This window comes from Coturnix japonica, chromosome 2 (assembly GCF_054131305.1).
Source record: "Coturnix japonica strain WE chromosome 2, WE-NBRP24, whole genome shotgun sequence".
Taxonomy (NCBI): Eukaryota; Metazoa; Chordata; class Aves; order Galliformes; family Phasianidae; genus Coturnix; species Coturnix japonica.
The window spans coordinates 38754789-38781158 of NC_140664.1; the positions used below are offsets into that span (position 1 = coordinate 38754789).

At 36.7% G+C, this 26370-nt stretch overlaps 1 protein-coding gene across 5 annotated transcripts in view; it reads left to right on the forward strand.

The window, feature by feature from the left end:
• Positions 1-26370, forward strand: part of CCDC178 (coiled-coil domain containing 178) — a 173117-nt gene that overhangs the window by 131864 nt on the left and 14883 nt on the right. For all 5 annotated transcript variants that reach the window (XM_085537414.1, XM_085537412.1, XM_085537413.1 and 2 more), the window contains one exon: positions 23537-23671. In XM_085537414.1, coding sequence (XP_085393540.1) covers positions 23537-23671 — 135 coding nt within the window. The remainder of the gene's footprint in view (positions 1-23536; positions 23672-26370) is intronic.

Here is a 26370-nt window from a genome sequence, read left to right on the forward strand (position 1 = left end):
ATAACTGCATTAGTCAAGTGTATCCAAATTATTACAACACAGCGTCCATCCCAGTTATTGCTGTTGAAGCATTTTCTGAATCTTCACATCAGAAGCATTTCTTTGAGGGGAGAGCTTTACGTAAATTCAGGCCAATTTTAATTTTAGACAGAAAATCTTAACATCTTTACAAGTGGCTTGTGTAACTAGGTTTTCCTAGAAAGAATAAATAAGAAGTAATTGTACTACTTATTATGAACACCTTGCCTAAAGCGAGAAGCTGCCATGACAATAGAATGAAGAGGAGCCAGAGTACAATTCACTGTATTTATTGATCAGCTGACAGAAATAAGTATTGTGAACAGTCATCACACCTTCTTCCATCTTCACTCTGCCCAGCTTACCTCCTCATTCCTTGATAGAGGTGATGATGCAATAAGACTTTGTTGATTTCCTAATTATCTAATTGCCTTGAAAAGAGTGACTGCAGTCTGTGTATCATTCTTTTCTCTCCTAGAGGACTTCCTCCTCCTAATGCAGAAATGTCCAATCTTTCTCATCACATCTAAAATATGTCTGCAAGATATAGAATGTCAAGATAACCATATTCCCACCCTTCTATTTCAGAATAGCTCAGGTCAAGGTGGTCTAATGGGCTGCAAAACAATCTAGCAATGTTTATCTCTGCAGCGCTTTCTGGTTTACTTCCTGTGTTTGTCCAATTTGTATTAACTCTACAGTTTCTAGCTAAGCATAACCTTTGTCTTGGAGTATTTTTAAGCAATCTATCTTTAAGCAAGAGAGATTGGTCCTGTGTGATAGCTACATGTCCTTCAAGAGATGCGGCCTCATCATTACTCTTACATACACCTGTCAAGACAAAGAAATCTCTTTCCTCTTTTGCTTGGAAATTGCTTTCCTTCTCCTACAATGAACAGTACTTTTCCTCCATATCTAGCCCTACTGAAACAAGACTTCAAACTGACACATTAATGATATGTCTTCAAACTTTTATTCTCACTGTCCTTTGCCTTTTATTCTCAACATCAGCTTCAACAGTGTTATCTCCAACCTAAAGCCTCATTGCTAGGAATAAAAATGCAAGGCTCTTGTACTAGCATATGTGAGGGATTTGGCATGGGAATAAGTTGGATAGTCCTAAACAGTTCTGCACCTGATAGTTTGGCCTGGTGCACTACAATAACCAGAAAAGCATATATTATTATTATAACACGAAAATCTAAATTGTCATCTACTAAACTTGGTTAGAGACAGGGGCTCCTCATTCTGTGAGTTGCAGTAATACCTGACATTATATTCAAAAGCAAAAGTCTCCAAATTTCCTATGAAAGAAACATTTCAAAGCTATTTTCTATGAAACATTGACATTTTACTTCATTGTGTTTACCCCTTGTCTTTGCTCTGAGGTTTAATTAAAAGCAAGCAGAAAGCAGAGTTCATTCTGATAGCTGGTCTCAGCTCAACATAGCAATTTTGGGGTGCTGCTAGCACCACTTCTTTGTTTCTTTTCCCAAACTTCATCAGTGCAAACTGAATGCTTAATTCCAAATTATGCAGTGCTACCCTTCATTGTGTAGAGGCTGAATGATCTGCCCAACTGAGGAGAGTTTGTTTCTCTGCTGTGCAAAATATATGTGCAAAATATAGAAATGGGAATAAATTTCACAAGATTCACTTAACTGGCTAAATAACAAGATTTTCAATATGAATGCATCATTATCATGTTTTGGATTTGAAATATTTTGTCATACTAACATAGCTCAGAACAAAATTACAAGCTTTAATGGCAGACTACCATATACAAGTTTCCTCAAGGATAAAGTAGTCTTGATTTTTGACACACGAGCAAGTTATTGTCCATCAGCCGCACAATGGTAAGAGCCTGTGAGCACAGTTCTGCAAATAGTACCGTGTACCAGAAGCATGGTAAATTATTGTTCTGTGAGTGAGGAATAAGTGATTTTTCAGTCAGATGTGGATGCACTTGCAATACGGATAGACAGAGAGAATTTATGCAGATACGCAAACCATTTAACTAGAGACATAAATACCATGTCTTGTGATGCTATTGATAGGTCTGTATTGCCTTCTGAGCAACACCACAGTATTTCTGTGCCTGCCTTAAATTATCTCACACTGAGTACTCGTTACAGAGTAAGAGAATGCAGTGACTAAACGTCAGAGCAGCTGATGCATGCTAACCTTTTCATGTGTCACAGCCCTCTGACAACTTGAGTTTTACATATGCCTTTGGATTTTTTACATTAAATCGTCAACCTGCCAATGTTGTTCCCAAAAGTAACGCTCAAAAAATGATTCTGTTGAATGATCAAGGAGTTCTTTTATTTTATTTGGGCAAGAATGAACACTTCTGGAATTTTCTTAGACTTCTTTGTAAGACTTTAGGATTTGGAATTACAGGTGGAGGCATTTTTTCATGAAGAATAGCTAACTGACCTTCATTTTGATTTTGATTACACTACATGATGCCACTGATACTTGCATTTTTGAAAACAATTTTTCTTTCAGCAAGAACTCAGTCTGCTTTCCTAAGCGATGTGGCATTTATGTGTACACTTAACTCTTTGAACTCCTTGCCTATAGCTAAGAATTAGTTTCTATAAATGGTCCAAGACTTCAAAGTAGCTAAGGCAGCCATTCATTTGAAATTCTCTGAAGTTCTTGTAGTGCATATATCCCCATTGCCAGTGTATATGTACAATTTACTCAAACGTGCTGAGAATACAGGCAGCAACAACTTCCCTTTTATTAGATAGTAAATCTGAGAGACACGCAGGTAGATTGCAGGTAACCAGTTTACTTTCATGCCAATGTGTTAATATTCATCAGGAGATTTAACGTTACTTTTTACCATTTGGATAATTCTAGAATCATATGATCTTCTCAGTCGAAAGGGACATTTAAAGGTCATCTCGTCCAACTCCCCTTCAATGCAGGGACACCTACAGCTACATCAGGTTGCTCAGAACCCTGTCCAGCCTGACCAAGGACAGAACATCCACCACCTCTCTGGGAAACCTGTTCCAGTGCCTCACCACGCTTATTGTAAAAAACTTCTTCCTTATATCCAGTCTAAATCTCTCATCTTTTCATTTGAAACCATTTTCCCTTATTCTATTGCAACAGACCTTGCTAACTTAACTAAGTGAACTTTCTAAAGGAAGGTTATAAGAAGGAAAGAGACAGACTCTCTCCTTCTTATAACCTTCCTTTAGAAAGTTCACTTTCAGGTCCCCATGGAAGCTTCTCTTCTCTAGGCTGAACAGTGTGGCCTTTCTCTGGGTACACTTTAGTATTTCCATATCTCCCTTATACTGAAAAGTTCATATCTGGGCAGGATACTCCAGATGAGGCCTCATGAGCGCAGAGTGAAGGGGCAGGATCACTTCCTTTGCCATACTGACTGTGTTGCTTATGATGCAGCCCACGATAAGGTTGGCTTTCTGGACTGCAAGAGTGCACTGATGGCTCACATCCAGTTTACCATCCATCAGCTTACCATCCTTTCTGTTCCCACCAGATATTTCAATCTGCAGATTATTTTTCTGTATTTTTGAGAGCGACATAGTCTTATGATAATTAATTTTTCTTTCTGCCATGTAGAGCTTACTCCAGAAGGAGTTGTCTTTGATTTCCTTGATTTTGCAGATGTGTGTTCTTCCCAGAACAGAGATGTTGTGACAAACAGGAGACTGCAAAGAAACAGTAAAGCCCAAATCTCCTTAGAAAATGGTTTAATCTACTACACTTCAGGCATATCTATACAGGAGCATATTGGAGCATGAAGGATGTTAATTAAAGATAATGTGTCAGTCTGCATAAGATACAATGAGTTCCGTTTTCCTTCCTCAGCCATTTTCTCTATTTAGATGCAAGGTGATCAAAGTATACTAAACAAGATGTAAGATAATCTGGTACTTGAAAGATCTTTAGCTACTCTGAGCCTCTGTGTGAGACCCAGATTCCTGCAGCCATTATTTATTTCCAAAATTAAATGGTGAGACAGTTCTAGTTCATAATTATCACTAGAATACTGTAATTTTCTAATGTATGCCCACAATCTTTGAAAGTACTATCAACCACTGAACACTGAGTGACAATCATTGCAGAGATGCCCAGCTTCCGCTTTAAGTCTGTTACTGGGACGTGTAAGCTGGGACACATTCGGCAGATACCCTGCAAGGGTATTTTATTAAATTAACAGTAGTGAATGGTGCATAAAATTGTCACTATGATAAATTTATTACAGTACTATTTCTTCTCGCATTATTCTGTATGGGGTGCTACCCCAACAGAGTTTCCAATTCAGTAGTATGCCTGAAGCCAGGGGTTTTATCAGCAGTGTGTCAAAGGGTGTCTGGCTCTCTTTCATATATAATTTACTCTTATTACACAAGTTATTTCTATTGTTCTGCACTAACAGTTGTATATTTTCTAATGAAGGTTTAAATCAACTGGGAACCAGGGTATAAAGAGAATTTCAGAATTTTGTGCCAAATATGGATTGTTTGTCTTCCTGTTAGTTATGGATTGTGAGTGTATTATTGCTGAAGGAGAAGTTTTGTTTTTTCCTTTTTCTTTCATTTAACACTTAACATTTAATAAAATTATATGAACTTTTCAAGCGTTCAAAACAAACAATGTCATTGGAAAAAAATAAAAACAACAAAAAACCAATGTCAGATTATCAAAATAAACATATGAACCTACCTAGCCCTCGTAGGTCAGCTTTGTGCCGTATTGAACTTGCAGTGGATGGTATTTAGTATTTACTAGCTGGGTTTTGGCAGGGGCTGGATAACTTCATAACTGCAATCATCCATAATATTCACTTCCAAGTTTTAAAATATGTCCAGATTTTATTTGTCTTGCCTGTGTCTGTTGTATCTGCTGTATGCTGGTTCTCTAGGACTATGGAGTTGTGTGAGATGTGGGTAAAACATGCTGACACTTTCAGAGCTAAGAACATTTAAGCTCTGGCACAGTCATTTCAGTCCTTCTTTTTCTGTGTCTGTGGGAAAGCCCTTGGTGAACTGGTTGCCTTCTCCATGTTACCAGCCTTCTGTCAAAAGGCAAGCAGCTGGGACTGTAGAATGTAATGATGGAGAGAGCTTGATGAGTGTCCTCCTTGCTACACACTGAGCACTTCAGGGCTATGCTCCCACAGTCATATAAGCTCTGGTGTATTGGCGATACTGGTAAGTAAAGAGCTCAGCCTAGTTAAGCATCCAGACTTAGTGTCCAAGCCTCATTGTTGCTTCTTGTACATCCTACCAGCATTTAAAGTATCTTATGATTGTGTCAGAGATTAGCAGGTGATGGTGCTTTCTCCTGGAGTGTACACTCTTACTGTTTTTACACATTTCTTTTTCTGTTAGGTACCAGTAAGAGATAAATCTGATAGAGCAACTCAGTGTTTCTTTTCTTTTTCCAGGCTTTTTGATCTTTGTACCTCCTTATTTATAGGGGCCAAGATTAGCCACTGTTTTTGTGTTAAAATTCACTTTTTAGAAAGATAAACCTTTTTTTTTTTTTCCTTTTTTTTTTTTTTTTTTTTTTTCCCCTTTATAAATTTTGACGTATCAACATATTGAACCAACAGCCAGGTTCTGTCTTTCACTCCAGATATCTTTTTTTTAATTTCTCCTTAACTACAAGTGTAAAGGAGTTATTCTAATGCCTACAAAAGCCCTTATTCTTTGAAATTTTTCAAGGAAAAAAAGAACACAAGAAAAAGATACCATTATGTAACTTCCACAAGTTATAGGTCTTTGACACCCTTTAATCAATATATTGTTTTCCTAAATAAGCCCACTACTATACGCATAAACATGTAAATGATGTTTAATATGGCTGCATTCTGAAAGTGTGTTACTACTATCAAAGGTGCCCGAGAATCAGCTCAGAAAGCTGATAACATTGGTGAAAATTATCCTGGAGAAAATAAATGTTTAAGCAAGCTGGCTACATACTATTTTTTTCCTTGAAAACATGACAAATTTTCTGAACTAAATTCTTCATAGGATTTTATTTAGAAACGTCAGAAGGAAAATATGTTTAGGACCTCAGTCACAATTTCTATTCATATTAAGTTGCTCAAATGTAGTGTAGAACGTGGTCTTTACTAACTCTCTCAAATAATCTAGATGGTTTTTCGAAGTCAAGATTAATGAATATGAATGCATAGATTTATTTATTTATTTATTTATTTATTTATTTGCCATTCTATTCTGTTTAAGCTATACAGGTGACTGTACAATGTAGGAAAATATCCTAGCCTGCTCTGAACAAAATCAGGACAGAGCATGAGCTTTGATCGTTGACCTTCAGATGAGTGGCACAGCCACCTGGTGGTTGGTTCTTGTGCTGTAAGGGATACCCCATTTCTGAAGGTGTTCAAGATGTTCAAGGCCACGTTGGATGGACAGCCTGATCTAATGGGTGGCAACCCCATCATGTCAGGGGTTTGGAAGTATGTGTTTCTAAGGTATTTTCTTCTGTCTATATGGGTATACTTTTAATGGAAATTAAGATTCTTAAAGCTCCTCAGTTGTTCTGTAAGTAAAAAAAATCAAAGTACAAACACTGAAGAGTGGTCATCATTGTGACAACATTGCTACAGTGATAAATATAATTTAAAGGAATAAATGAAGGCTACTGTACTGAATTGCTATCAGATTTTAGGTATAATATATATGATGAAAGAGATTAAATGAATCCTTGCTTATCGGTATCTGAAGAACAAGAAGAAACAAATCACATGCATTTCCCCACTTAATTATTGTGCTAGACACTCATTGTCATATCATTGACCTATTTGGTCATGCCCAAGTTAATCATGCCTGAACCTTTTCCCAGTGGGAAATAAGCTTTTTCACTTCCTGTCTTGCAGGAATATCAACTAAAACTCAGTCACATATGCCCACAGTCTGATCACTGCAGCCCACCGTAACCATCGTCTCCAGCAGTGAGACTGCAGTCTGCAGCATGCCCGTGAGAGCGGGTGTCAGAAACCCATCACTTCCTGTGTGCCTCTGCTCAACTCCATTCAATCACTTACCACATTAAATCACACCAACCTCTGTTTGCAGAAGTGTTCCCCTCCTTTTCTCTTTTTCTTAATCCCTTTTTTTTTTTCTTTTTTCTTTTTCTTTTTAGTTTTGTTTGCAGGGAACTGTTTTGTCACACTGAAATAGAGTTTATGTGCAGTGACAGCCTAATAAGCCAGCAACTTTAGTCGCTTATTAAAGTCAAGCATGTGTCTTTGTTTCATGTTGCTAATGATGTGGAACCGTCGAGGCCCGAGTATATTTCGTCTGGACGGTGTGGGAGCGAATGCTGAGAGCTCATTACTTGGCTCCCCATTGGAATCCTGCAGGCTTCTGCTCATTGAGGAGACTGTGGGGGCTTTGACAGAATTATTATACTGAATATTTTTAGACTCATTAACTATATCACCAAAGCAAAACATCTCTTCCTTAGATGCAAATGGCTGCAGCTACTGTGGCTTTGCTTTAGTTATTGCAGAAAAAAGGATGAAGCTTGAAAACAACTTAAGGAAAAGATTTTCATGCCTGAATGTTTGAATTTGTAACTTATATTGGGGATGTGTAAGCCTTTTTTACCACGTTTAAGCCACTCATGTCTAAGTGCCATTTAAAAATGCATATATTCAGTTTCATGTAGTAAGTCGTGCTCAATCTTTCCAATTTAGAAAGTGCCACTGAAGTACACAATAGGAGCTTTCCAAATTCCACTTTCTATTCCAGAGTGAAAAAAATTAAACATAATAAACTCATGTTAAAGTAATTATGGATGCTTGAATTAAGTAAGCCTTCAAAGGTAAAGGAATTCAGAGTTAAGGTTGCAAATTCTGACTTTCCCCTCACTGAAGTATTAGAACATAAGTACTGTGCAGTATGAATGATCACATATTTCTCCAAGCCATACAATTCCTAACCACAACAGAGTGATTTAAAGATGAGGAATGAGACAAAATTTTTAGCCAAAGTCTGAATTTCCTTGCTATGGTGGGTTTAAGTTGGTTCTTAATGTTACTTTATTGTAGCTTTTTGTGATTTAATTGAGACTTAAGATGTACTTGAAGAAAAATATGAATACCTTAAAATTAATTCTTCACAGCAAAGGACAGAAAATTGCATTTATGGCTCCATTTGTTGGAAAAGTTAAGTTGGCTGTGAACTGTACATTATTTCAACTTCTATAAAATTGTATTTTGATTCTTGATGGAGACCTTTTCTATATGTTGTGTACAGGCTGACTTTCTATAAATTATGAGCCTGACTAATTGCATAAGTATATGCACATTTTAAAAAGCTAGACGAGTGGTTTTTTTTTCCCACAGCGCATGCAAGGTTCCATTAGGATTTTATTTTCCAAAATGTTTATAGGTGAAAAAACAACTATTTTGATTCTTAGGAAGAAAAACATTGCTCTTATTTGTGGTTCATTTCCTGCTAGAGTATTCTCTGACAATGGTGACACTGTCTTTATACATCAAGAAGTTCTTCTTTTAGTGACTGCCAGGGACTCTGGAGGGAATACTTCATATCTGAAACATGTTTCCCTTTGGGATTTCACCATCAGAATAACAGTTCTGATCAGCAGCCCATTAGATTTTTATTTTTTTAAATTTTTTTTCTGAAGCTATGAAAAGGAATAGTTAAAAATCTGACAGACAAGAAAGTTGTGCTGAATTGAAGTTCACCATTCCTCTCATAAGAACTCCATGTTCTCCCTCAAGCAGTGCATTCTTAATAGGTATAAGAGCTGTTTGGAGTTCGTAGGGTAAGCTTTGTGAATCTCTGAAGCCTGAGTGAACAGACTGTGACTGCAGCCTTCATTTTAAGATTTTGCAGTTCCTTTTCAAACCAGTTTGTGACACAAATCTATTTAATTTAGATGCTAAGATTTCTAACTCCCATGCTTCGTTGTCAGTATCTAAACCTTTATATTTAAGCACCTAGATAGTAGTAGCCTAATATAAATTAGAAAAAACACAGTCCTTCATAAAGACAGAGTTATAAATATGGGTTCCAGACAAGGTGCCGGCTCTGAAAACCATGGTCACAGCTGTACCTTGAAATACTTTTCCTTTAAGCGGCAGATGACTTCAAATTTGAATGTGATTACTCTGTCAGGAAAATTCTCACCTGCAGAACTGCTTCACAGTTGTGATTTCAGAAGTTTTGCAGTAAAAATAGCCCAAAGCCAACACACCTGTCTAGATATGTAGATGATCCAGGGGAAATAAAACAGACTTGTGCTGTAAGCATGCAGATGCAATTGTTTCATTTCCTACAGACAGAATTATAATCAGATTAGTAGTTGTAATAGTACTATAAATAGATGTTTGCTATCAGTTGTATTTATGATCCTATGATTATCCATACTTAAAATCACTGTACATCACCTCCATCTTTTTACTTATTTTAGCTATTTTAATATCCATCTTCTTTTGTGCTGGGGAGAACTACTATGGATTTTTTGTTTTGTTTCACCTTAATTGGTCTTGCTGTGAAAAAACCGGAGTCAAATGAATACCTATGGGGGGAAGTGGACTAGGAGAGTACTTATGTGTTATTAAGATGCAGTCTTGAGCTATGTCATAAATAGTTATCAGATTATATGACATAATCAATTCATTTCTCTAGATTCTTAGTGGCTATATTTCAGTGAGTTCTGTATTACAGATCTTTCAGTGTCCAGTGACATGCAGTTTTTCAGTTGTCAGCCTTTTAGTCTCTATGAGTGACTAAAGTACTGTGCTCAGTTTTGGGCACCTCAGTACAGAAAGGACACTGAGGTGCTGGACCAGGTCCAAAGAAAGGCAACAAGAATTGTGAAGGGCTTGGGCTTGGAGATGTAAAGGAACCGGGCCTGTTTAGTCTGGAGAAAAGGAGGCTGGGGGGAGACCTCATTGCTCTCTTCCAATATCTGAAAGGTGCTTACAGTGAGAATGGGATTGGTCCCTTCACACTGGTAACAGGTGACAGGATGGGGGGAAATGGCCTCAAGTTGCACCAGGGTAAGTTTAGGCTGGATATTAAAAAAACTTCTTTACTGATAGGGTTGTGAAGCACTGGAATAGACTCCCCAGGGAGGCAGTTGAGTCACCATTCCTGGATGTGTTTTAAAAACTGTTTGGATGTGGTGCTCAGGGACATGATTTAGCAGAGGGTTTTTAGTTAGGGTAGTATGGTTAGGTCATGGTTGAACTCAATAATCTTAGGTCTTTTCCAACCTGAGTGATTCTATGATTCTATGAAGTAGCCAAAAGTGGTTTTCCTAGGCCGTGCACCAAATTCAAAGCTTATATGGATTTTAAGCATATGTTTAGAATATGTTTAAAATTTCTGCATTTCAGTTCGCTGCTCCTATAATTTTCTGTTGCCTGGCCTCCATACAAATTAAGATGTTTGCATTTATGCTGAAATGGTTGCCTTGGATGAGGTAGTTTTTGCACTCATTATGTATTTTTCTTCCCGATTTAAACCTATGGTTGTTTTCTTTTATGCATACTTTTCATTTAATAGAAAAGATCACATTTTATTCTATACAGCACTTATATTTGACCTCAGAAGGAGCAAAAAATTTATTGATGTTAAAAGTATCCATCTGTTTTTTATTATTTTTTCCTTAGTTTGTTGTTGGTATTTTTAAAAAATAAATTGTGTTAATGAGGCTCAGTTTATTGATATATTCTTTACATTCCAAACTTTAGAATAGTCTAAAGCATCCAAATAATCAGTTACTTTGTATTTGAGGACTGAAAAATGTTTGGGTTGCTAGTGAATGTCGTCTTTCAGTTTTGAAATAGACATTAATTTTGTCATCTAGGATTTAGTAACTGTGTCTGCACTAAAATGGAGGTAAACCTGCTGTGCTCCCTGTGCTCCTGCTCTCATGATCTCCTGAAGTGGGAAGCTTTTGAAGCACCATTTGTTCACCTTCTTATTTGTGCACCCAAATTTTCTTCCAAAGGAAAAGAAGAAGTGATGTGAATGTGGAGGGCATAGTATCTTTTCTCAGTGTGGTGACTGCGCTTCCTATTGCATTGGCTGGCTCACAGGCCATATAGAAGGGCATAGGAAGGTTATTTATTCATGCTGAGCTCTTAACAAAAAATCTATTCCTTTCCTCTCTTACACGTATACATTGTCACTGTTCCCTTGTGACACGCAAGACAGAAGTCAGAGAATAACAATAATGAAGCCTGTGTGAGGATATCACAGGGTGATTCAGGATAAGACATGCACAAGGATAGGGAACTAACTAAATGCACCAGGGAAAATAATGTCAAGATCCTCTAGAGCAAACATCTCCAATTGAGGAATGTATTGTTTTAATTTTGCTGTGTTTAGTAGTAGTCAAAGATGTATAAGGACATACGACAGAAGACAGTTAAACAAACTTTAAGGTTCATAATATATTTGGAGTATTTCTTTTTTAATCTGTCCAGTCCAGCTGTATATCAAAAAATCGAGTATTAAAAGCATTTTAGCATACCATTAAAAATATTTTTTCACCATTATCATTGCATTGGAGGACTGATGGCATTACTTCTCCAACACTTTTGATGTATTAAAAATAAATAAATAAATAAGAAACCATAAACTACTTCTTGGGCTCAAGCCTAAATGGTGTGTGTTTGTTTCTTATTGGTTTCCACAGCAATGGCGCTGACTTTGTCACTGTCTTATCCATGCTGCACAGCAATTGCCCACGGATTTCCATCCTCTGGAGCCTGTTGGGGACTTACAGCCCTAACTGGTAGATAATACTGTGTACTACCATATTTCTGTCACAGTAATGTACCTCAGTAGTTTCTTTGCTTTAAACAGTATTTATGTGAAGATGTGCATACCATGCCATGAGATGTGGCATGTTGACATGTAGGATATAGGGAAATATATAGCTTTCTGGTAGTAGTTCCTGTAGTCAGTCATATGCTGACTTTGTCTGGAAGAGAGCATGTGTGAAATTCTGAAATAAAGAGAGGGAACAAATCAACAGTGGTAGAACTTGCTCCATAGTCCTTTATTTGCAGTGTTGAAACATTCTTCTACTGTGGAAAGAACTCACCTGTTATTTTTTTGTTTCAGGATACAGTTAAGATATAGATTTTACTATCTTTTAGGGAATACTAGGAATGCGAGATTAAGATGTCCTAGAATTACACTGAATATTTGTGACGTAGAGTCTGGAAGTAAGAAGAGAAGGAGACATGACAAATGTGGGCTAATGGTGATATGGAAAAATAAAAAATGGGTGGTTTGGGGAGACACTGGAATTTTCCAATAAATCAGTCAGTCTCTGGAGAAATGGAAGAACCTTTGTCTTTTAAGGCCACTCTCCCTTCAGAGATTAAGAAAAAACTAAAGATTCCTAAATCTCAGCTGTCATTTGTTCTCAAGAAAATCTATGAAGCTGACCCTCTCTTAGCTATATCTCACATGGAATATCTTTATGTACTGCAGTAATGTTCTTCAGCAGAAATACTCTAGAGTATTTGTTGATCTGTTCACAAAGTGACTCTGCCCATTGCTTTGAAAAGGATAGGAAAAAAGATATGAAACATAAATAAGACTGTCATAAAACATAGGGTCTTAAATTAACATTGCAAAAGCATCTGTAGGTCTGGCATTTGCTAACTTCTGAACATTTACCTTTCCTGTTTATTATCCTTTTAAGGTAATTGTGTGTGATTATAAAGGCATTAACTGGATTCCTTTTTGCATCTTTCATTTATTTGGTAATCAGGAACATAATACTGACTCTATTTGTATAATTGTGACTGTTAAGAAACTTGGAAATCGAGATAGGTGGGACCTGCCGTCTAACTCACGGTTACCAAAGTCACTGGCTCAGGTCATTAGTGACTTAACGACTACATCATTACTATAGCTTAACCAAAGATGTAGGTTTTGTCCTGTTTATTATTGCTGTCAGCTCTTACGTATTAAGCAAAACTACTGTTTGAAGGTGTTTATACAGACTGCATTTGAAAGAAGGATTAGGAGCCTTACATTCTTGACAAATGTAGTAAAAATCAATCTGAAGCTTAAATGAAAGTAATGACTTCCATGTTTTCATACATGCTTGAAATTCCATCTGTTCTCAAGGATTTTTCAACAGTTAGAAAAAGATGACTCCATGTTTGTAATCCTTGCTAAGAAGAAAAATGAACATATACAGAAATTATTCTATTATATATATACATCTTTGTGTAGTGATCAACAATTTTTGTCTAATCTTTGTTTTTTAGTGCTTTCTATATTAAAAAAATAGCCTTCTAAATATAGTACATGTAATAAAATGCTACATTTCTTGTGGATAAATCAAATCATATTTGAGATTTGGCTTTTTCTTTTTCTGTTTCATAAAGACATTTAAATGATCATAACAAATGAAAATCTGCCAGCTATACTAATGAGGTGTAGGCAGCCTGTCTGTGTTCAATCTGCAGCAGGGACTCAGGTCCTGCTTCTGGAGTAAGAACTCTGGTGGCTTACACAAGAACCAGACAATTGAAATCTGAGGGTCCTGAGATGTTTCCCTAAATCTGGGGCACAGGTCCTGAGGCTTTGTGCCACTGGGGCCAAGAATGTCAGTGTTTTAAGGGACTGCAATTTCAAAGCAGTCAGCCTTGTCAGTGTTTATAGGCTCCCTGTTGTGGTGCTAAGGGATGAGGCTTGGATCTATCACGGCTACAGCCTGGCCTCTTAGGATTTCCATTTTCCTTACTGAAAAGTTAAAGTGGCAGAAAGCGCCATTACAGATGCTCAGCAAACTTGACTTAAGTTGTTTCACTACTGTAGTTAATTTAACTATTATTGTTCCTTTTGGGATTTGTCTCATAAATTGAAAATAGGATTGTCCCATTTGGGTGTGTTCACTGTTCATATTCTTCCCCTGTTCCTGGAAGGCTCTTGTGAAGCTGAAGATTCAGAGTTCACAGAATCATAGAATGGGTTGAAAAGAACAATGATCATCTGGTTTCAACCCCCTGCTATGTGCAGGGTCACCAACCACCAGACCAGGCTGCCCAGAGCCACATCCAGCCTGGTCTTGAATGCCTCCAGGGATGGGGCATCCACAACCTCCTTGGGCAACCTGTTCCAGTTTTCTATATGGAAAACTTCCTTCTAATATCTAGGCTTTGTCCTTGCTCTGGAACAAGGGCAAAACAGTTCTGATCTGTGGGTCTGTTCTCCCAGTCAACAACAGGACAAGACCTGCGTTCAGAGGTAGAGAATTTTGTGATGTGTCCTGTAGGTGAGTGGACCAAGGGACTGACAGGTAGCACTCCTCATCTGCAGATGAAAATTTAGTGGGTTGAAACTAAGAATGACTCCCTCTAGAAATCAGGAATGCCCACAAATAATTTTCCTTCTTTAGAAATGATAAAGTGACTGGGAAATGTCAGCAAATGAAAAGTGATTTAGCTTCCACATTAAATCTCTAAGTGATAAGCAGAATCCGATTCTAATATTAAATTTTTTAGAAGAGACAGTACTCCTTGTCTTGTTGCCACATAAAATGCTGCTTTGTAATTTATTATGAAATAAAGTAAATAATTTACACTAATGTTACAAACTAATACATCACTGCCTTTCTCTGCATGCTTTTGAGAAGGACAAATGGTATTGTGTGCACAGAAGTAGCAGGGTTAAGCTTGTGTAAAAGTTCGGGAATTAAAACATTAAGAACTGATAGTTAACTGATTAAATAAAGCCAAAATACTGAAATCTAGAGCTACACCAAGAAGTCTTTCCTTGGCTATAAAACATCACCGTTAAAGCTGTACTCTTGCAGTTGGCCCAGTGTATCTTAAGTATCTTAATAACTGGGCAATCCAGTACATAATATGACAGATTGAAGCTACGTTTCTAACTGATTGTAAACTCCACTTTGTTCCATGAACACCATTTTACTTTCTGCCTTCCCTGTAGTATTAATGCATTAATACAGCATCCATCCTGACAGAAGACAGGCAGATGACGACAGGAGGAACAGTTGAAGTAAGCCTATTTGGATGTTGTGTCTCAGATCTGAGAATGAAATAGCTCTTTGGAGGTCTCAGAAACAATGCTTCCAGGAACCGTATAGGATGAATGGCTGTAGTGAGAAGCTGATATGTAGGAGTGGTGGGTGTGGAATCCAACTCTTTCTAAACCTCAAGAGTTGTTTATGCTCGGTCAGCAAGAAAGGACATGCTGTCACATTATGTCACCCTCTGGGCCAAGTAAGAAGGAAAATTGTTGTCTGGGCTGATGACATAATTCAGAGCTACAGTTATAATTCCGAGCTAGAGTCAGAGTAATGGAGAAGATGAGTAAGTTGAAGAATTTTCCTTAAGATTTCTGAAATCTCTGGAGCTAGATAAGAAGTGTGTTTGGATTGACTAGGGACACCAAATTCAAGTCAGTTGACAACTTAATTAAAGAATTCAGTTTATCAGCCTCAGGGTATTATTATTTTTTATTTTTTTTTTTTTTTTACAGTGTAATGCCTACTAGCTGTATATATCTTACCTGTCATCCTCTATTTATTGTAGAGGGATCCAGTACAGCATTCATATTCTCTTCCTAATCCCATCCTTCCCACAGAGACTTATTGCTTAAGAATTCAAACCCTATCATTTATGAAGAGCATGTACGTGTCTGGCTTTATCCAAGACACTTTCACCAGGAAGCTCAATACACTGTTTGGCCGTGAAGGCTACATGTAACTTGGAAAATACAGGAGGGCTAAGGTCTAGCATAATCCTCTTATTTATGCCTATTTCTGGTACCCCATCCTGTTTTGGTTTGTATGAGTTAACAGTTTCCAAGACAAGTCAAGGAATAACATGCACTAGGGACTGCTCCAAGCAGGCATCATGGATGAGACAGCACTAGCTTTATTTCCCTCAGCTCGAGTGGCTTTGCTGCAACCAAAGGCATGCAGCATATACTTCTTTTTTTCCTATGTAAGCTGAAGCACATCTTTCATGTTTATTCAGTCATTCCACACTTAATCCCTCACGCTTCCAGATATGCTGTTTGTGTTTTAGGACAATAAGGCTATCACACAGAGCTGAGAAATGGTAGTGGACTGCAGAGTGTGGACAAAGCCAACCCATGCCTCTTAGCATTACTGCTAGAGAATAGTTCCTGGATCTGTTTATTTAACAGTATGAAGGTAGCCCCAGGGATTGAGAAACAATGTGCATCTCTAAGATGCAGTCAGCCATCAGCACCGAGGCAACATCTGGCAAAAAGTTATGCACATCTTAATTGGCCAGCTGTTCTTTTGATTGATTCGTTGCCTTCCAGGAAGCATACTTACCTCTCAGTACTCATGTTGCCCCTGCAGAATATCCAGTCCTGGGCTGCCTGCGCTGTTGGGATGTTGCATTGTGCAAACCCAAGCTTGAAAAGTCTGGCTTTCTTTTCTCAGCTGAAGGCCATGTCATTCCTGAAATGGGTAACTGGAGGTCATGTTTCTAATACAAATAACAGGATGCTGGTGGTGATTCAGCCAAGAGCATGTGTAACTGCTGAGGCACCCGTTGTGTGACTATTGCAGTGCACAGTCATATTGCACAGACTGTACCTCAAGGTGGACTAGTGATTAGTTGGTCTGACAAGATTGCTGCTAGGTGCCAAAGGCCTCAAAATGCAATCCAAATAGTAATGACAGACCAGAGAGCCAGAGAGCTAAGCGGTGTTGATTGATGATCACTGAATGACAAATGGTAAATCACAAAAAGTAAAATTTGTTCTTTTGAATTTCATTTTATTGTTTTGCAATAATCATGATAATAATCTGAATCGGAAGGAACAGGTTAATATAAAAGTTTACCATTATAATTATAGATGATTATTATTCAAGAGAGTATCTGTATTCTGCTAGAACTACAACTTCAGAACTTTTTGATAATTAATCTCAGTATATTTCAAATGCAACAAAGAAAGCATGAATTCGCAAAGATGAAAATTACCTATTGAATTGTTTGAGAAAGTAGTGCAACATTCATATTAATTACGTAGCTTATTTGTTTAATTTTTAAGATGACGAGCTCATGAAAAACATTCTTAACTCTGAATGCCAAGAGTGTACACATTTACTTTTAGAGTGATGTGTTCACAATTATGCTCCAGAAATCCTTTAGGAGGGGACAGAGGATGAGATATAGTATTGTGCATTTGTTCTCCTCTGAGTAAGCAGTAGAAACTGTAAATGGAATGATTAGAGATTATGGCTGCTTTAACAGGAGGACATAATGGCAAGGTCAGAAACTTCCTTAGAACGATCTTGTTTACTTGAGGGGTTTTCACACTTCAGCTTGTGCTGTCCGCTGCGTTTCTCTAGTGGTTTCTTATAAGTAACAAACAAAAGTTGCGAGAATTTATGGTCTCCTGTAGATGAGATCTTCGACAGCTAAAATTATTGGAAAACAAAACAAAACAAAACAAAAAAACCCACCTTTGATTCAGGGCAAAGGAAATTATCTGCATTTTTTTAAGATGTTTCCATTCATTTTTTCAGGCTTCTGGACACAAAATAGTGTTTAATCATTAGTGGTACTAAATGGTATAGATATATACCTGGATATATTTTATACACCTGGATATATTTTGCTTGTATAGCAACAGAAATCTTTGAGGAAAGAATAACATCACACGTATTCTCTACCTACTCAGTATTGAACTTTAGGCTACATTTTGAGGAACCTAACACACAAAGCAAAGTTTTTGCTAGTTTCAAACTAGTATTAAAAATGCTTGCAATAATTAGCCACAATTAAGAAGAATGATATCTTGATCTTACAAATGATCACCTCTTTTCCTTGTGTTTTTCCAACAGAGGGTAAAAATCATAGTACCCATCTTATTTTTTTTTCTTGAGATGGCTTTTTTTTTCTGCTTTGACTATGGTTTATACGGTTTATTGTAAGACTGTGCTTTTTTCAGACTTTTCTTGTATTTGTTTTTCAGTGGATCTTGAAATACAGTATTCCTCCCTCTCTCTTTTTTATTTATTTATTTTATTTTATTTTATTTTGTAATTTAACATTGCTAATCTGCTTACCAAAGCATTCACAACTGGAATAAGGTCAAAAAAAAAAAAAAAAGTGCATCTCTCCATGTATACTTGCACATAAGCTGAGATTTGTTTTTTTCATGAGGCTTTTACTCATTTTTAAAGTATATCCAGTCTGTTGACAAAAGAGCTTTATTTAAATGAGCTATGTAATCTTTACCAGCAGTCTGTGGAGCAGATTTGACAATAAAGAAATATCTCATTACCTAGAAGCTTTGTATATTGTACAGGTGTATCTTGGTAGTTGAACAGTGTAAAAAGATAAATATTAACTGGATTTTGCTAATAAATCTGCCATTCTTCCAGTGCCAAAATCTGTAGAGTTGTTGTAATTGCTGTTGTTTGAGTTGTAACAATGAATGGAACTGATAAGGCTTATGTCATTTACATAGAATTTAGCATTCGCAGTGTTCTATTGAATTAATATGACACACACACATTGGGTCCTCTGATATAAGATTAGCATCATTTTAAAATAGAGGAAGTGTACATTTCAAAGTGACATTATTCTCTGTTTGAAATGTAGAGGTATCTTACTTAGATCTGAAAATCATAGCAGGTGATAGCAATGACTGGTGGTTAATATTTCTGTTAGTTACATCTTGGTTTATTACATTTTGTAATAAATGAATGTCTTATGTTAAGAGGGATTACTGCAGAATTATTAGATAATACTACACTGAACTCAAAAGGTCAGGTTTCTGTATTACCAGTGTCAGTCAAGAGTAGTGTCAAAAAATTATATTCTCTGCTTTTAAACCAGAGTTGTATTTTAATAGAGTTCTACTTACGATTTTAGGTCTTCCCACTGTCTTTAGGTGAGTATGGCACTGCTAACCAGCTGTGGAAAGTAAGACTTAAATTGGTTGCAAGCCTTCCCCTTCGAAAAACTAGAGTTAAATGATTTTCTTAACATGCCACGAGTTCAGCATGGCAGCCATAAAAATACGAGACATTCCTTCAGTTACAATCAAGAGCCTTGTTCGTCACAGTACACTTGTCTTTCATTGTTCCCTGCTTTTGCATCACCAGCCTGATTCATGCCCAGTATGTGACTGCAGGTGTATATAAGCTTCCAATGGTTTTTGAAAATTGGTGATGTACTGCATTTAGTGTATTATTTTATGATGGCTCTAGTTCATTCATGTTCACATCAGCTTAATCCAGACTGAGATTTGTGTCCAGCTTCATCTTATCTCCTGTGGAGTATTACATTGCAAGTCATTTCTCTTGCAGGAAGGAAGGGAGGGATCTTTTTTCTCCAAATGTTGTTTATTTAAATGGTGGGATCTAGTGCTCCATTTCTTGGTGATGTGATTGTTGTTGTTTGCCTTGACATTTTTTAGCTTCTGGATTGCTGTGTGAATGCTGACAACTCAATTGCTTATTGTTAATGTTAAATGGTCTAGGTTCATAATATTTCATCAAAATATGGTATTGATGGTGGGCTGAGTCTAGTGAGACTCCTCTGCCCATCTGTTTCTCTCATCTGCCTCTGTTATGTGTATTTTTCCATTTTTCCTGCTTCTTAGTACATTTCTTCTTCATTTTATTGTCCACAAATTGTTTCAGACCCTTGGTAAGAAGCTCTGGCGACCTACTGTGGATGCAACTTCATCTTCTGCTAAATCTTTAAATGTCTCAGTAACAGGCAGTGTAAAGAAAATAATTTCTGTTGCTGTATTCTTGATCTGATGTACAACAAATTACTTTCTGGGGTTGTTATTATATATAGTGGAGTTATTTAGTTGTAAGCATTCTCACTTGTTTGGCAAGGTTCATACACAGACTGTCTGATAAAGACTGTGAACAGTAAGAGGATCACAAATGGTTACAAGGAACAATTCTTTTAAAAGTTTTAGCTGACAAAAAGGGAAAAATCTGCTTGTGACTGTCTGCAGTCATTAGTCTTCCATAGACCTACAATTATTTCAGATTATTTTTACGAAGTTGTCGTATCATATACAAAAATATCTCTCCCTTTAAGATTGCAGTCTCTTTTGCTTATAATGTCTAATAAAAGTAACATCAGGACAGTTTTTTAAAAGAATTAGAATAACATATTTTGCCTAGTTCATCTCACAGGAAAACAAACTACCTGGGCTATCCAAACAAATTAAGACAGAGGCTAACACCCACTGTGTAAGTTTTTGCTCAAATGTTCAATGTTGGATAGAATTAAAAGAGAATCTTCCTCTGAGACAAGTAGTGTCCCGGCCTTGCCTATAATATCTAATTAATTAGGTCTATTCTAATATCTACTATGTTTTATGTAATTCAGAACCTTGCCATTTTATTAGATCAGTCACCTTATTAGTGTTTATTATGTATGTCACATATGTCTTATGAACAATTAAAGTAGTAGCTTAATTTCAATCTTATAGCAAATCAGACATGATTTAGTGAAATATCTTGATGTAACATAAAAACAATTAAAAATATATAAAAAATAAGAAGAAATAATATCGTGTTTGGTATATCATCCCAACTAAAAGAGAAAGCTAGAGAAGTTAACAGCATATTTCTCAAATAGTGAAACAAAGGAATTAAAAATGAAGAATTAGCAGTAATGTCATATATGCAACTCATGCATGCCATGGCTTTATAAGTCTCTACATATGATAACAATCTAAGACATAAGGCAAAGCTAACAACTATATTGTAAGACCAAAAAGAGAATCCAAGGGAAAAGTTTTACTGCCCATAGATAGAGAGGGTCAGTGTCCAAACCTAGGAAATTTACAGGCTGCTTTTGGAGTAGAAGTGCTTTTCATCTCGGCCACTCAGGATTTTCTGGTTTAGACTGTTCCAATTGCTATGGTTCTGAAGTTGACTTAGGAGCTTATGTTGCCCCTCCTAGGTTAGTAAGTCTACCAGTTTATGTGAAGCTTTTGTGTAACATTATTTGGTCAAGCTGTTACTTTCCAAAATGGGCACATATTTCTGATTGTGTACCGTAATGTTATTTATGTTGCAATTAATATTGTAAAATTGATAAATATTGAGTTTAGTCTCTACTGTGCTAGGTATAATAAAATGTATTCAAAATAAGAAATACATTAGATGTAAGACACTTAAAATAGTAACAACAGCTTCTTCTGCAAGCAGTTAGTTGGTTCTTTGAAATGAGAAACATTAATGAAGGTCTTATTGAACACTAGCCATAATAAACTGTCAGTTTCTCAATAATTATGATAGCAATTTTCAAACAGTCAGACCTCAAAACTTTGGAACACACTTTTTATTCTCGCAAGACAAAACCCTGGAGAGAAACTGAACTGCACAGCCGCTCATCCCTTTCACCTTTCAGTGACAAATCTTTTGACGTGCTCCCCCAATTTCTGGTTTCCTCATAATGACAGTGTATCTTGAAACTGATTTTGAAATTTGATAATCCAAAGACAGTCTTCTACTTAAGTTGTTTCTCTATTGGACTGAAGCAGATTGTATTATTAAAATGTCACAAGTTGTTTTGCTCCTCTGTCATCCACATTCTTTTTCTGACTTCAGAATCCTATCAAACAACATGAGAACTGTTGAAATTTCATTCAAATTTCAGCTGTTAATTCAGCTGAAAATAGCTGAATTAACAACAGGCCCAAAGACAGCTGGAGATTCATTTCAAGACAAAAAGTATTTCTTAATATAGAAATAAATGAGCTTTGAAAATTGTCTTCAAACTGGAAAACATTCATATTTGGTTTCAGGTTTTGGCTGTGATTCAGATTGATATTTTTTTATATTTTCTTTACTGATTTCATCTACCTTCCATCATGCTATTTCTAATATGCACTGGCATCACTCAAAACAGCAACAACAAAAACAACCCCAAACTATGTACAAAGATCTGTTTAAATATTTTACAGCCTCATTTACAAAGATGCAGAGTACTCACTACTACCATAGAGTCTAATGGGACTTGTGGTAGCTCAGTATCTCTGAAAATCAGGCCATTAATTTTGAAAATGTGAGCTAATTACTCTCTAGGCTGTAATAGCTCACTTGATATTACTATAATCTACATTCTTTTGAAAAAGTGTATTTTTCACCTGGTACAGTGCATTTGATCCTAAAGACTAGTCATATCTTATCATGTAAAAGCTTCTTTATAACTGATCTAGTTATTGACCTGTGGCATTGACCTTAATGAAATGTAATATTTCTGAAAGAATAGTATAATTTGTTGTGTTAATCCAGCTTGAAGGCCTCATGCTAACAATAGCTATGAAATTTATTGAAATAATTGACCTGGTGAAACACAAAACCACACATTTCCATTAAGCAGTAAGATAGGTAATTTAATCTTCCATTTTCTAAATTCCAGCTGATCTGATTATGGAGCAAATTTTGCCAAGTTTATCAAAATACATGGTCTTTCAAAAACATTTGGTGTTGGTGGATTTTCAGATCATATTAAAATATTTTTCTTCCGGCCTGAGACCTGCCACACCATGCTTATGAGTTGCAGATTAAGGAAAAACTGATGCAAGTCTGAGCAGCACACGTAACAATTAATGTTAACTTTTGTTATGTTATGTAACAGTTAATGTTAACTTTTTGATAGCAGTAACTATCAGGTAAGCATTACTACTTTGAAAACTGCCAATGAGAATTCTTTGCAATGACTGCAGTTCCTACTATTGGCGTTATCTTTGTTATGGATCTTTAGGAAATGCTTTTTTTCCAGTAGCGTCACTCTCGGCTGCGGCACTCGGAGTAATTTAATGCTGTTAGATGCTTTCATGTCACATGGTAGGTAGATTAATAGGTAGATTAATAGGAAGTTCTATCTGGAAATTTCTTTCCTGTTATTGTTCTCCCTGAGTAGTTGATGGCTAAGTTAATTCTCTTTAGTTTTGTCATGCACTAAAGCACACATTGCCAAGCTGTGATAAGCTTTACACAGGGAAGGAAAAAAAAAAACAACCCTTGTGTCCATCAAAGTCTTAAATGTGCATTTTAAACTTTGGCCTGACCTGATGTGCCATTCAGAAAGCTTCAAAAGATTATTTTTTTAAAAAAAGAAAGGTTCAATATGTCCCGAGGCTATCGGTTTTGAGTTAAACTGGGTGAAGTAGAAATATTTTACTCATCAGCTTTGCAGTCACAGAGTTTGCTTCAGCTAGAACAAAACTGCTGAGGCATTTAGAGAAAATTAACCCCCCATCCTGGCAGCCAGATGTGACTGGTTTCTGATGAATGCACATGAGTGGGCTGAAAAGTCAAGAGACTGTGAAATTCCTGTCAGGTCCGTACAGTGCAGAATGGGCTATTGACTGCTTTCTATATTTCCCTCCATCATTCTTCTTGAACACTGCCATTAATTTCCTCTCCTACTCTGACTTGGGCTTTTTTTTTTTTTCCCCTTTTCTCTCCCCCCTCTGCCCCCACCGCCCGGTTCCAGCTGTGGGTGCTGCAGAGCAGGATGCACCGGGCACTGGCAGCGTACCTGAGGCTGCGCGGGCTCCACGGCCAGGCTGGGCTGGCGAGGATCCAGGCGGCCTCTCAGGAGAATGCTCAGAAAATATTAGCTGTGCAGGTAGGTGATTGCAGGGAAGTAGGAAAGATCATTCTGATCTAGATTGAAAAGCAAATGATGGGTAGTGTGATGAAGCATTAAAACCATATCCCATCAGAGTTTTATAAATTTTTAACCTCTTTAATAAACTGGAATTGCATGAAGGATGAATTCAGTAAGTTAGCACATATACCATGCACAGTTTGGGGAAATAAAAAAAAAAAAAAAATTAAAGAAAGGAAGATGAGATTTATTTCTCTCCAACCTTAGAAAAGATTATTATAAATACATTGGATATAAACATTTGAAACACAGAGCAGCATCAGAATTGCTGCTCTGTTATTTTAGAAATGTTATTCTGTCCTGTTCTCTGCAAACACTATTCCCATGGTAAACAATATTGTCATATTCACTGTATTCATATTTAATTTCTTTAGCATGGGACTGTAGCATGGGACATTCAGAAGTACTATACCTTCCCTTATATATTTAAAAACTAAAAAAAAAAAAAATTAAAAAGAATTAAATATAAAGAAAAAAAGACAACATTGTGGGAGTTATAAGATTTTAAAATGGTTTCCAGCCCTGTATTATTTTTTATTTTTATGACTTGTTGCCTCTGTATATGTATTTACTAGGAAAAAGAACTACTTTGTAAGATATGGTTTGAATGTTCTTGTTCTTTCTGTCTTGTGCAACGGTACCTTATTCACATTTCGGTAAAGGCACTCCTTTCACTCTCTTCCCATAGTTAATGGCCATAACCAGATGGTGTTTCTGAAGGGTTTTTAAAAGACTAAACTGAAAAAAAAAAATCAGACTTATTTCTTGCAAAAGAAGTTTTGTCGCTGATGCAGCTTTAGTGTGCCATGCTCTTGTAAACCTCACTTTGCCATTTTTACAGGCTTTCCTGTGTGATTTTGCAAACAATATCATTACATTTTAGTATTATATAATTGTATTTCCCAGTTAATATCTGATTCAGTAAAGTAAAAATGAATGTGAATAAGTTGTAGAACCCCATTAAACTGCACCAGCATCATGGTCAATTTCCATAATCTCACTAAGGAATAGAGAGGATTTTATTAGAAGATTCCGAATTGAGATACACGTGGTAATGCTTTAAAAGATGTCAAAAATCACAGTCATATTAAAATCAGAAATTCAATTTTAAAAAATGACAAGAAAAATACAATGACATTTTGTACTTGAAATATTATTGTATGCATTTGCATTTGCAGGCCAGTGGATGCAGGTAAGTGGAGAATTACTTTTTTTTTTCATTCAGATTTCTCATGAAAAACTGGGAAAGTTCCTTTTTGATGTTTGCTGTGTGATGAATTCTGTTCTCTCCTGTGTTCAGCTACTCCAGTAGTGAGTGAAGAAAAAGTGTGATTGATGTGCAGCCTATAGCTCATGAATAACAATAACAGAGACGTGGAACCCACAGGTGGCAGCTGGTCTCCTCACACATGAATATTTGCATTAGTCTAATGTTACATGGTATCTTAATAGATGTACTGTGAACCTCACATATCATTGAACATTATGTCAATATCTACTCCGTATTTTAATTAATGAGTTTTGTAGAAATCCTTCACCTTAGCATAATTTTTTCCACGTATGTCATTCATGCTGGGAAGCTGGATCTGTTAATCTTCTCTTCCTGTATAGTCCAACCAACAATAGAGGTGGTCCTCTGCTAAGCTTTTAGATATAATCCCCTGCAATGTTTGGGAGTGTTCGAAAGCAAATAGCTCAGCCCTACCAGAGACAATCTTTTGCTGAGAGTCTAGAAAGCATTCTGCTCTCTGCCCACTTTCATTACCCATGCATCCTTCTCTGACAAGATCTGCTATTGTAATATTCTGGTTATGTCTTCATTCAGTTTGCCTGAAAATAACTTACTATTAAAGTAATGAACGAGGAAAAAGATAGAAAATTAAAATGGAAACTAGTTCTACTATGAGCAGTTATGAATGTGTATAGAAGTGTATTTTTCCTCAGCAGCATAACATTTTTATATTTTAGTGGATTTACTTACATGTGGACCAGTGTCTTCGTTGTATTTCTGTTATTCTCAGATCAATCTAGCCTCTGCTAATTAAGTTCTTATCCTGATGACACTTGGCACAGTGGCAGGCACTTCCAGAAGTGTGACAGCCATTCCTCTCCCTTCCTCTCAGCAAGACATGCACTTTGCTTGATGCTGTTTCTTGTGTCCGTCTCACGTTAGCATGAGGCTGAGGACCTGCTGTGCTGAGCAGCATGGGGCACACAGGTGATTTTGGCTCATGGTGCTTATGTTACAGCAGCTACATTGACTAGAGCAAACAGGAGAAGGTGAATCACAAAGTAAGTGTGAATTAGAAGAGGCAGTAGATACAGTACATTGGCTGCCTAAGTGTTTTCTGATATTTAACAGAAGCCATGACCAGGGTGAGATCCAAAGAGAGACTTAAAAGTAGATAATGTAGGGCTTTTTTTTACCTTTCCAGCAGGTACTTTTTAACTAGCAACACTCTTGAGTTACACCGAGCAGCAGAATTCTCAGAAAATTGTAATTTGAAAGTCAAGACCAGCCTCAGACTGGAAGGCAACAATTTTTTGTTGTTACTATTTATATTTTTAATCCTACTTTTAAAAGTCTAGGCCTGCCTTCCTGTAATTTCCTTTTCCAGAGTACCTGAAAGACTTCATGCTCCAGAGGGAAGAACCAA